This window comes from Ictidomys tridecemlineatus, chromosome 3 (genome assembly GCF_052094955.1).
Source record: "Ictidomys tridecemlineatus isolate mIctTri1 chromosome 3, mIctTri1.hap1, whole genome shotgun sequence".
NCBI classification, from domain to species: domain Eukaryota; kingdom Metazoa; phylum Chordata; class Mammalia; order Rodentia; family Sciuridae; genus Ictidomys; species Ictidomys tridecemlineatus.
The window spans coordinates 15,364,577-15,377,998 of NC_135479.1; the positions used below are offsets into that span (position 1 = coordinate 15,364,577).

The 13,422-nt window shown below is 34.6% G+C and overlaps 1 protein-coding gene across 12 annotated transcripts in view; it reads right to left on the reverse strand.

Moving 5' to 3' along the window:
* Nucleotides 1–13,422, reverse strand: part of Tanc2 (tetratricopeptide repeat, ankyrin repeat and coiled-coil containing 2) — a 417,090-nt gene that overhangs the window by 196,662 nt on the left and 207,006 nt on the right. For all 12 annotated transcript variants that reach the window (XM_040268622.2, XM_040268621.2, XM_078041904.1 and 9 more), the window contains one exon: nucleotides 9,383–9,569. In XM_040268622.2, coding sequence (XP_040124556.1) covers nucleotides 9,383–9,569 — 187 coding nt within the window. The remainder of the gene's footprint in view (nucleotides 1–9,382; nucleotides 9,570–13,422) is intronic.

Genomic DNA, 13,422 nt, shown 5'->3' on the forward strand with positions numbered 1-13,422 from the left:
GCATATGACAGAAAACATCATCCTTAAGTTTCAATGTCTGGTTTATTTCGCTTCACAAGATATTTTCCAGTTCCATCCATTTGCCAGCAAATAAAATAATTTCATGCTTCATTATGGATGAATAAAGCTACATTTTCTTTTTTCATTTGTTTCTCGATGGGTACCTGTACAGGTTTTATAAATTGGCTATTTTGAGTTGTGCTGCTATGAACATTGATATGAATGTGTAGCTGTAGTATGCTTATTTTCATTGATATGAATGTGTAGCTGTAGTATGCTTATGCTTATTGATATGAATGTGTAGCTGTAGTATGCTTATGACTCAGGTGTCTCACCAAGAAGTGAGACACCTGAGTCATATGGGGGTTCCATTCCTACTCCTTAGAGGAATCTCCATACTGCTTTTCAAAGTGGTTGTACTAATTTGCAGTACCACCAACAATGTATGAATTTACTTTTTCCCAACATTCATACCAACAATTATTATTATTTGTATTTTTGATGCCTTTCATTTTAATAAGAGTGAGTTGAAATAACTATGAAGTCTTTATTTCTATTTCCCCAATTACTAGGGATTTCTTCTGGTAGAGTTTCTTGGATCTTCTAAGTATAGGAAGATATCCTCAGGAAACAAACACATTCACTGCTTCCTTTCCTATCCTGTTTGCATTCTTTAATTTCCTTCTCTTGTCTCAGCTAGAGTTTCAAGAATTACATTGAAGAAGAGTGATAGTCGACATGCATGTCTTGTTCCTCATTTTAGAGGAAATGCATTTGGTTTTTCGCCATTCAATATGATGTTGACTTTGAGCTTGTCATGTAAAGCCCTTGAAATGTTGCAGTAAGTTCCTTCTATCACTAATTTCTCCAATGTTTTTAACATTTATGGGGCTGGACTGTATTAAAGACTTTTTCAGGGTATATTTAGATGATCATGTGATTGTTTTCATTAATTCTATTGATGTGGTGAATTAAATTTACTGAGCTCTGTATATTAAAACAAACTTACATTCTTGAGATGAAACCCACTTGATCATGGTGCAGTATCTTCTTAAAGTATTCTTGAAGGTAGTTTGCTGACATTTTTAAAGGATTTTTGTATCTAATTTTATCAGGTATATTTATGTATGCTGTTCTTTCCTTGATGGGTCTTTGGTATAATATTCATATCAAAGTAATACTGAATTCACAGAATGAATTTGGGGTCGTCCCACTTTTTAAAAAAATTTTATTTATTTTAATTAGGTATGTATGACAGCAGAATGCATTTCGATTCATTGTACATGACTGCAGCAGAACTTTTCATTTCTCTGGTTGTACATGATACAGCATCACACTGTATGTGCAGTCATATATGTACCTAAGGTAATGATGTCCATCTCATTCTACCATCTTTCCATCCCCCATTCTTCCTCCCCCTTTGCCCAGTCACAGTTCCTCCATTTTTCCTATGCTACCCACTGCCCCCTTATGGATCAGCATCCACTTATCAGAGAGAACATTCAGCCTTTGGTTTTTTGAAATTGGCTTACTTCACTTAGCATGATATTCTCCAGCTCCATCGATTTACCTGCAAATGCCATAATTTTGTTCTCTTTTAATGCTGAGTTATATTCCATTGTGTATTTACACCAGTTTCTTTATCCATTCATCTACTGAAGAGCATCTATGTAGCTTCTACAGTTTAGCTATTGTGAATTGAGCTACTATAAACATTGATGTGGCTGTGTTACTATAGTATGCTGATTTTAAGTCCTTTGTGTATAGATGGAGGAGTGGAATAGCTGGGTCAAATGGTAGTTCCATTCCAAGTTTTCTAAGAAATCTCCATACTGCTTTCCAGATTGGCTGCACCAATTTGCAGACCCATCAGCAATGTATGAGTGTGCCCTCCCCCCCACAACCTTGCTAACGCTTATTGTTTTTTGTATTCTTGATAGCTGCCATTCTGACTGGAGTGAGATGAAATCTTAGAGTAGTTTTGATTTGCATTTCTCTAATTACACTGATGTTGAACATTTTTTCATATTCTTGTTGATCGATTATTTATCTTCTTCTGAAAGTGTCTATTCAGCTACTTAGCCCATTTATTGATTGGGTTGTTTATTTTTTTGGTGTTAAGTTTTTTGAGTTCTTTATATATCCTGGAAATTAGTGCTCTGATGTGCATGTGGCAAAAAATTTGTTTCCAAAATGCAAGCTCTCTGTTCACTTCATTGATTGTTTCTTTTGCAGAAAAGAAGCTTTTTAGTTTGAATCCATCCCATTTATTGATTCTTGATTTTATTTCTTGTGCTTTAGGAATCTTGTTAAGGAAGTTGGGTCCTATGATGAATACTTAGGCCTACTTTTTCCTCTATTAGGTGCAGGGTCTCTGGTCTAATCCGTGGGTCTTTGATACACTGGAGTGGAGTTTTGTGCATGGTGAGACATAGGGGTTGAGTTTCATTTTACTGCATATGGATTTCCAGATTTCCTAGCATAATTTTTGAAGAGCCTATCCTTTCTGTAATGTATGTTTTTGGCATCTTTGTCTAGTGTGAGATAACTGTATTTATGTGGGTTTGTCTCTGCATCCTCTATTCTGTACCATTGGTCTACATGTCTATTTTGTTGCCAATATCATACTGTTTTTGTTACTACAGCTTTGTAGTATAGTTTAAGGTCTGGTATTGTGATGCCTCCTGCTTAACTCTTCTTGCTAAGGACTACTTTAACTATTCTGAGTCTCTTATTTTTCCAAATAAATTTCATGATTGCTTTTCCTATTTCTACAAGGAATGATGTTGGTATTTTACTTAGAATCATATTGAATCTGTATAGTGCTTTGGGTAGTATGGCCATTTTGGCAATATTAATTTTGCCTATCCAAGAGCATGGGAGATCTTTCTATATTCTAAAGTCTTCTTCAATTTCTTTTCTTAGAGTTCTATAGTTTTCACTGTAGAGGTCTTTCATCTCTTTTGTTAAATTGATTGCCAAGTTTTTTTTTTTTTTAAGCTATTGCGAATGGAGTAGTTTTCCTAATTTCTCTTTCAGAGGATTCATCACTGATATACAGAAATGCATTTGATTTATGAGTGTTGATTTTATATCCTGCTACTTTGCTGAATTCGTTTATTAATTCTAGAAGTTTTCTGGTGGAGTTTTTTGGATCCTCTAAGTATAGAATCATGCTATTGGCAAATAACAATAGTTTTGAGTTCTTCTGTTTTTATTCCTCTCCCTTTAATTTCTTTTGTCTAATTGAGTTTCAAGGACTATGTTGAATATAAATGGTGAAAGACGGCATCCCTGTCTTGTTCCAGTTTTTAGAGGAAATGCTTCCAATTTTTCTCCATTTAGAATAATGTTGGGTTTAGCATAGATGGCTTTTACAATGTTGAGGTATGGTCCTACTACCCCTAGTTTTTCTAGTGTTTTGAACATGAAAAGGTGCTGTATTTTGTCAAATGCACCATTTCTAGGGCTTTGTCAGGTAGTTTGTTTGTTGACTTTGAGTCTTTTAATGAGTGAGTTCAATGCAGTGAACTATAAACTCTTCTTAGCACTTCCATCATAGTGTCCCATAGATTTTGATAAGTTGTATCGGAGTTCTCATTTACTTTTAAGAATTTCTTTTTAATCTCCTACCTTATGTCTTCTGTTATCTGTGTGTCATTCAAAAGCATATTATTTAGTCTCCAGGTGTTGGAATAGTTTCTATTTTTTATTTTATCATTGATTTCTAATTTCATTCCATTATGGGTCAGATATAATAGAGTTAATATCTCTAATTTCTTGTATTTGCTAAGACTTGCTTTGTGGAATAACATATGGTCTATTTTGGAGAAGGATCCATGTGCTGCTGAGAACATAGTGTATTTGCTCTTTGATGGATGAAATATTCTATATATGTCTTTTATGTCTAAGGTATTGATTGTATTATTGCGTTCTATAGTTTCTTTGTTTAGTTTTTGTTTGGAAAATCTATCCAGTGGTGAGAGAGATGTATTAAAGTCACCCAGTATTATTGTGTTGTGGTCTATTTGATTCTTGTAGTTCAGAAGGGCTTGTTTGATATACATAGATGCCCATTGTTTGGGGCATAGATATTTATGATTGTTATGTCTTGTTGATGTCTAAATCCCTTAAGCAATATGAAATGTCCTTCTTTATCCCTTTACTAGCTTTGGTTTGAAGTTCATTTTGTCTGATATGAGGATGGAAGCCCCTGCTTGTTTACGTGGTCCACGTGAATGTTACATTTTTCCCCCATCCTTTCACCTTCAGACTGTAGATGTCTTTTCCTGTGAAATGAGTCTCTTGAAGGCAGCATATTCTTGGTTTTCTTCAACATAATCTGTCAGTCTATGTCTTTTAATTGATAAGATAGGTCATTCACATTTAGGGTTATTATTGAAATATGATTTGTATTCCCAGATATTTTGGTTTATTTTTGGTTTCTCCTTGACTGAGTTTTTCCTTTGGTGTAGTTCCTCCCTTTGCTGTACTTCCTCCCTTTGCTGATTTTCATGTTACTTTTCATTTCCTCCTCCTGGGATATTTTACTGATATTGCCCTGCAGTGCAGGCTTTCTTGCTGTAATTTTTTTTAACTTTTGGTTATCATGAAAGGTTTTTATTTCATCATTAAATCTGAAGCTTAATTTTGCTGGAATAATATTATTGGTTGGTAACCATTTTCTTTCAGAGCTTGGTATATGTTGTTCCAGGATCTCCTGGTTTTGAGGGTCTGGGTTGAAAAAATCTGAGATCTGAATTGGTCTGAAGCCTTTAAGATTCTATCCTTATTCTGTATGCTAGGCATTTTCATTATAATGTGCCTTGGTATAGATCTGTTGTAATTTTGTACACTTGGTGTACTATAAGCCTCTTGTATTTGATTTTCCATTTTATTCTTCATGTTTGGGAAATTTTCTGATATTATTTAATTCAATAGATTGTGAATTCCTTTGGTTTGAATCTCTCTGCCTTCCTCTATCTCAATAAATCTTAGAGTTGTTCTTATGATCCTATCGCATAATTCTTGGATGTTCTGTTCATGGTTTCTTACCATCTTCAGTGTGTGGTCAACTTTATTTTCAAGACTGTATATTTTGTCTTCATTATCTGACATTCTATCCTTCCAAGTGATCTAGTCTGTTGGTGATGCTTTCTATTGAGTTTTATATTTATTGTTTCCTTCATTTGAAGGATTTCTGATTGTTTTTTTTTCCCCAAGAATCTCTCTTTCTCAAAGTAATCTTTTGCTACCTGTATTTGCTCCCTTATGTCTTTGTTGGCGTGATCAATGGTTACCTATATTTGTTCTCTTATCTCTGTTAGGGTGATCAATTTTTGGCCTGCATTTGTTCTCTTATGTCATGCTTTAATTTGCAGATCATTTTAATTATGTACATTCTGAACATTTCACCAACTGTGTTGTCAATGGATTCTATTATTGTAGTATCTTGGTTTGTTTGGGGTACTTTCTTCCCTTGTTTTTTCATGTTGTCTATGTGTCTTCCTTTCTTGCAGTGCAGATCTGAGGTATTGCAAATTCTACCTTTTAATCTTGTAGTGTCCTTAAAGATTTCCTGTACCTCACCTTGGTGTTGTGCTTCCAGTCCCTGGCCAGTGTCCCAACATGGATGACACTATAACTAAAATGATGGTGGCAATAGCAGAGGTAACTCAAGATAGCAGTGGGAATCTCCTAAGATGGATGCAACCACTTTCAGAGATGGGGCTTTAGGCTGCCTGTTCAGAGATGCAGCTGCCTCCAGGCTCTGCCTGTTGTCCCAAGATGGAGGCTACTACATGGGAAGGGCTATGGTGGTGGCTGCAGTGTCCCAAGATGGAGGCTGGTTGGGGGAGCAATGCGTTGGTAAATGGGGAGTTCCGGCATGGTCCTCCACTCTGCACAGGAGCAGTCCTGGGCCTGAGTTCTCACACAGGTGAGCAGGGGCAGTCCTGAACCTGATCTGGGCCTGGGCTCTGGTGTGGGTTGGGTGGGGGGGGGTGCAGTCCTGAGCCTTACATAGGCCTGGGCTTCCAGGTGGGTTGCCGGGGGATGGCTCTGGGCCTGACCTAGTCCTGGGATTCTGCATGGGTCTGCTGGGTGGTTCTGGGCCTGGGCCAGGGCTCCTACCTGGGTTGATAGGAGCGATCCTAGGCTTGGGCCTGGGCTTGGGTGTGGGTCTGCCAGTCTGACTTGGGCCTGGATTCCTGTATGGGTCTATTTATGATTTTTATTGGCATAATTTTATTATCTTAATGGTCTTATATTTGTGCCTAGTTAGACACCATCCTCCTTATAATCTCCTATCAGATATTACTAAGCAACTACTCTGCTACAATGTGCCAGTGCCAGTTACTGGGCTAAGTGCCACTGATGTAAAGATGATTAAGTCTCAGTATTTGTTAAAAAGGAATTAATATGTCTAATGGGGGAAAGCAGGCTCAAAAAATAATTATAATACCATGTATTAAATGCAGTGATACAGATATGCCCAGTAATGTGCATACGCAGTAATGAAATAATGCTATGCAATGGATAGAAGCATGAGTGTAAAGCTGAAGAGAGATGGTGGTAGTATTGGTGACAATATTTCTTAAGCTGAATCTTAAAAGATTTGTAAGAAATAAGTCAAACTTAAAAGGAGATATTTGAAGAATAATCAACATGAGCAAAAACATAGAAATGAAAAAACTAGAACATGTCAGGCAATAGCGAATTCTAGTATTGCTAGAATAATAAGTATAAGGTTCTTGGAAGAAGTGGGAGAGAAGACTGGAGAAACTGGCCATCACCAGATCATGAAGGCCTAGGCTTTATCTAAAATGTAAATTTGGAGTCAGAGAAGTGATGTGGTCAGATTTAATTTTCAAGTAGTTCCCTTCATCTTATAGGTAGCTCAGAGTTAAAGAAGTAATTGATTTTCAGTTCATTTATTTTGATGGCTGTTTGAAAAACAGATTTAGGAAGGCAAGATGAAAAGTCAAGAGAACAATGAAATTATTACTAATCTAAGTCTGAGATAGTGAGGACCACCAAAGCAATGCTAGGAAGAAACAAAATAAAACACAGTAATGAGAAATACAGGGAGAGGGACATAATAAAGATTATTCTGAGCTCCCATTTTAGGCAACTTTATGCCAATAAACTTGAAGAAAGATAAAAACTATAAGAAAAACTAATGTGAGAAGAAAAAGAAAATTTAAATAGAGTTTTATAGTACTAAATGTATGGAAATAGTAGTTTAAAATAATTAAGACATTTGCATTCATTGCATGAAGACAACTTTGAGTCTCGATTATTTTAATAACGAATCCTAATAATATTCAAAGAACAAGTAATCCCAATATCTCACAATCCACTTCAGAGGACAGAGAAGGTACTCTTCATCAGTTTTTATTTCTCTATATTACTTAGTCAAAAATATTTAGTTATCTAATGATTATCTCTAATGACTTCTCATACAAATGAGTCATAAATTAGAAATTATTAGGATAAATCTGGAGGGTAAATAAAAAGTATAAGACGTGAGTTCTGCCATTTAGAAATATGTGTTCTACTATAAAGAAAAACAATATATAACTGCAAGTAACAATATTAGTTATTGACAGAAGGTCTGGTAAGACTAGAGGAAGCAGTCTGTTTAGATTTCCAGAGAAGGCAGAGATAACTGGAGTGCTTCATGATTATTTTTGAACCTCTGTCCGTGGTGAAAAGAATGGTGATAAAAAGTGTAACTTTGTAGAATCAAAAATCAAATTTGGACCAGCAGCTCGGGAGGCTGAGGCAGGAGGATCTCAAGTTCAAAGCCAGCCTCAGCAAAAGTAAGGTGCTAAGCAACTCAGTGAGACCTTTCTCTAAATAAAATACAAAAGAGGGCTGGGGATGTAACTCAGTGGTCAGGTGCCCCTGAGTTCAATCCCCAGTATTAAAACAACAACAACAATAGGGGCTGGGGATGTGGCTCAAGCGGTAGCGCGCTCGTCTGGCATGCGGGTTCGATCCTCAGCACCACGTACCAACAAAGATGTTGTGTCCGCCGAGAACTAAAAACAAATAAATATTAAAAAATTCTCTCTCTCTCTCTCCTCTCTCACTCTCTCTAAAAAAAAAAAAAAAAAAAAACAACAACAACAACAAAAACCCACAACAAAAAAAGTTGGAGTTGGAGAAATGAAATGGGCATCATGGAAGAGAGAGCATTGCTTTGGTAGTGAGAAAAAAAAAGGATGGAAACACTTAAGAAAGAAAAGAACAGAGATATTAAGGGTGTATCTTGAACAATATTTATATTTGGATGGGCTCAACCAATGTTATGAAGCTAACTTAATTCTTAAAAAAATTTTTTTTGTAGTTATAGATGGACAGCATGCCTTTATTTTATTTATTTTTTTATGTGGTGCTGAGGAACCCAGTACCTCACCTGTGCCAGGGAAGCACTTTGCCACTGAGTTACAGCCTCAGCCCTAGGCTAGCCTAATTCTTGATACTAAAACCTAACAATGGTAGAAAAAGAAAGGAAAATTTGAAGTTAATCTCACTCATGGATAACCTCCCAGAATGGTTTTTTTTTTTTTGTATCTGCTGCAAACTGCTAATTAGTAAGTTGAAGACAATTTAGATGTAGTCCTAGAACCATGTAATTTACTAGGATATTCTATTTAAAAGTTATATTAGAAAATTTAAAAGAGAAAAATGAAATGACAGTTTTCTTAGCTTGGTTACTTCCCCAAATTTCAAGTTTTCTTTGTGCCAAAGCTTGTCATAAGAATGTATTAATATAAGATTCCTGAATCATAAGCAAAGAAACAACACTTTCCCCTCTTTTAGAGGGTGAAAAGAAAAGTGGGAATGTTTTTGCTGACAAGAAGCCAGAAGGGGCTCCCAAACTTATCCAAGGACTGATATGTGATTTGCACAGATTCCAGTTTCACAAACAACTCCAGTTTCAGTTCTTTAGCCATTTAATCTTAATCTTTTCTTTCAGTTTTTCACAAAACTCAGTACTATTCCAGTGAAGAATAAACTTTTTCTGAACCATTTTTGTTGACAGATGATGTTTGGGAATTTACAGAAATACGTGTACAGAACTTTTTCTATCTACTTCTTATCAAGTAATAGCTTGATAAGTAAAGCAAGGAGATATAACTTGCATTTTGTTTACCTTTATTTCTCTCTTCAGCATCAATAAAAAGACAGACAACATCTAACAATCTGTCTATAATATCAAAAGTAGATTTTTGAAAATCTTAAGTTTATATGTTTGAAAAGAAAAAAAGCAAAGACACAAAAAGATTATTACAAAATATGATATGTCAAGAACTATGTAATGTTTTGAACAACTAATAATAATAAAAAAAGATTATTACAAAAATAAACTCACCAATGATGCCGCTATCTCTGCTTTCAAGGGTGGAGGTTGGACTAGTAACAGCCCCATAGCTACAATCCTTAGCAGTAGCATTTGTACTGACTGGTGGGAGGGTAGAGCAGGGGCTACTGGCTGGTGGAGAGGCAGTGCTGCTTGTCAGTGTCGAACAGGGACTTATCCGCTGGGTGATTGCTGAGGTCTGAAAAATTAAAATCAAGAAGTAAAGATAAACTGACTAGTTAAGTACTTTTTGGAAAAAATAATACCTTAATGAAAAAAGAATAAAGAATCTACACATGGCTTTTACATCCATCAGGCTTTGCCTTTGCTTTCCAGCAAAGAAACTACAGTTTCTATAATTAAGGTGAATCTTCATAAATTTAACATGAGCAGAGACTTGTGGCCCATTTTTCCTGCTTAGGAAATAACAGTGATAAGTAAATATTCAGTATCAGAATATAGAAATTTCTTATTATGTACAAGTTTTCCTTGCTATTTATAAACAACAAAACTTTCAGAAGGCTTAGAACTTTGTTAATAATTTTCTTTGTAAAGAAAAAGAAATAATACCTCTGAAGGTGAAGAGAAATAAAGTTTTTAATGCGAATTTATGTCTTTTGATATATAGGCAGCCACATGAAACAGTAATTGAGCACAAGGAAAAATGCCTTATTCTAAAAGTTTATCTTATAAAATATGTCAAACAATGTTGATTTAATACAAAACTAACTATCTCTGTAGAAATGGACTGCAGAGATCAGTTTGTGTCCTTAATTAATGATTTTTGAACCTGAAATTACCTCCTTTTTGATGAAGGAATGGGCAATTAACATAACAATTCACTTTTCTTCAGTTCCTTCTACCCAAATAAAGTATTGAAATTGTAAATGAAAATATATTTTTATCAAAAATAAATTTGATTCTTTTCAAAATGGTAAGTTACTTGAAGAAGCACTAACGCTAAAGTAAACATGCTTCTATATTAATTTAAAAGAAGTCTTTCAAATTCTTTACATAGTCTGTATTCATATTCTTTGCTAAATCTGAGGATTTACATTTAATAATTTAACTGAAGAACATGTTGCTTATTAGCTATAAGAATATTATAGGCTTTTCAATGATAATTTCCATATGCAATCCCTTGTATTTAATTATCCAGGTTTTGATTTTCATTTAAATACTACCACCAGGTCATAAAAGATACATTTGACTCAACTAAGCACAAATGACATTCTCATTATCCTACAACTACATAAATCCTTTGAATCATATCAATAACATTAAGAGCTGAGTTTTCTTAATAACATAAGTGCTTAATATACGCACATTTCCTCTACTATATAATCTCTTTCCAGAGGACAGAGGAATTTCAATTTCTTTGTTATCTCCTCTATTCATATAAAAGGGGGTTGGTCTACTAGAGGAAGATTTTTAACTAGGCATGCAAAAAACAAATGTGGGATGCAAAAAACAAATGCATAAGCTCTAATAAAACTGACAGATACTGATTCTCATCCCAGTCTTACTGAATTAGAATCCTCCAATCAGAAATTCACTGGGCAATTTCTAACCTTTCCACACCCAGTTTAAGAAATACTTGGGCTGGGCGTGATGGTGCATGCCTATAATTCCAGTGATTGGGGAAGCTGAAGCAGAAGGATACCAAGTTCGAGGCCAGTCTCATCAATTTAGCAAGACCCTGTCTCAAAATAAAAAATAAAAAGGGCTGGGAACTTGGCTCAGTGGTAAAGCCCCCTGGGTTCAGTCCAAACAAACAAACAAATAACAAAATGTGTTGATAAAATTAACGTGTTCTAATCTTTTACATTAGATATATCTATAATCATTCCATATTGAAAAGGTTTTATTTTGATATGAATCTATTACTTTTTTGGAATTTTTTAAAAATAGAATGTCTTTATTTTATTTATTTTCTTTCTTTTTGTGGTGCTGGGAATTGAACCCAGGGCCTTGTGCATGTGAGGCAAGTACTCTACCAACTGAGCTATATCCCCAGCCTTCTTTTTTTTTTTAATATTTATTTTTTTTAGTTCTCGGCAGACACAACATCTTTGTTGTATGTGGTGCTGAGGATCAAACCCGGGCCGCACGCATGCCCTATTACTTTTTATAAAAGACATGTACTCTACCTATTTTTGTTCTTAGACAAGATTCTCACTCTGTTCTTTGTGAAAGGAAACTGTATTATACACATAACATTGCCAATTCATACATTAGATACTACAGAGGTTAAACCCAATCTATTTTTACTACAAGTTATCGTATCATAGACTATATATTTTAAAAGCTTTACCAGTAAAAGCAAACCTTAAAGATCAAGCTGTTTGTAAAACAGAAGATATGTTCATGTCTTATGAATTAAAAAGAAGGCCTCATATTTATTTAAGACTAGTTAATGAGATATAGAAAGACAACATTATCAGTTCTCCATGCTATAGGCTAAAGTGAACACCTAATTAAGTTACTTTCTACTTCTACAATCTTTCAGTGGTTTCTTATTGTCCTTAACATACTTCAGAGGGATCAAAAGAAAGCCCCCAGTTGGGATTTCTTAGAGTTTCTACAAAAACACAAGCTAAGAACCTAAGATGGAATTCCTAGGTCCATCCAGAGATTCCATCTTACCCAGCTCAGAATGGTTATTTAAAAAGCAAAACAAAACAAAACAAAAAACCTAAAACTAAAAATAACAAATGCTGATAAGGATATGGAGAATGAGGAAACCTTATACTCTGTTGGTGAGAATGTGAATTCATACATTAGATACTATGGAAAACAGTAGGGAGGTTCCTCGAACAACTAAAAATAGTTCTACTCAGGTGATCCAGCTACTCCTGGGTATAAACTTGAAGGAAATGAAATCAGCATATACAACAAATAACTATATACCCATTTATTGCAATATCACAATAGCCAAGATGTGAAATCAGCCTAGGTGTCCATCTTCAGATGAATGGATTTTAAAAAGGGGGCATATATACAATGGAGTTTTATTTAGCCATGAAGAATGAAATTATGTCATCTACAGGAAAATGAATAAAACTACAGGTTATCATATTAATGAAATTAGCTTCATACAGAAAGTGAAGTATCACATATGTGGAAATAAATAAGAGCTTGAAAATAGAAGAGGGATCATTAGGGAAGGATAAAGGACTGGAGGCGGGGAAAAGGGAAAGGAAGAGAGCAAAGAGTAGAGAGGGTGGATATGATCAAAGGATGTATATACATATATGGAAATGTCACAGTGAAACCCATTAATTTGTACAACTAATAGGACTCAATAATTATAATAATAAAAAGAAACTGCTAAGAAAATAAAGTGGTCAGTCAAATATCACTTTCAATACATTTTTTTGTTTGCAGAAACATGTATATGCTAACTTACTTGTGTGAGAGTCATCACTAGTGTCATTCTGTAGACATCATCAATACAGGATCTTTCTAAATATGGCAGTCTATTTTGTTAGTATGCTATTTTGCTCAGAAGAAAGCCACCAAGTAAACATGACTTCCTAGTTCTTAATAATCTTGCTAAGAATAGAAATTTCTGTGATCAATTTAGCCGCTCTCTTTTGTGGTTCCAAGTCAGTTCCAGGGTATATTATATTCTAAGAAATTATCATTTAGTTTTATTATTAACATTTACATTTACATAATGCTTAGAAATTTAAAAATACTTTTATATATTATTTCTTTTATTCCTTATCAACCTGGTATGATAGGTACAATGAATATTTTTTCCTGCATTCAAGAAATGAGCAAATGAAAACCATCAAAAACATAAAAACAACGAAGTGTCCTCCTATAAATTATAGTTTTGCATATATTTATATGCTAATTGTATTACATATATTTTATACCGTTTCCAAATGGCATTTTGTAGCTTACAAAATATTTTTGTGTTTATGATTTAACCTGATTCTCACAATTGTCCTGTCAGGTTTTGTGATTTCGTGTTATGCTGGAACAGTCTGGTGTTGCTGTAAATAACACAGGTGGTAAAAGCATAATGCCTGGTTATGAATACC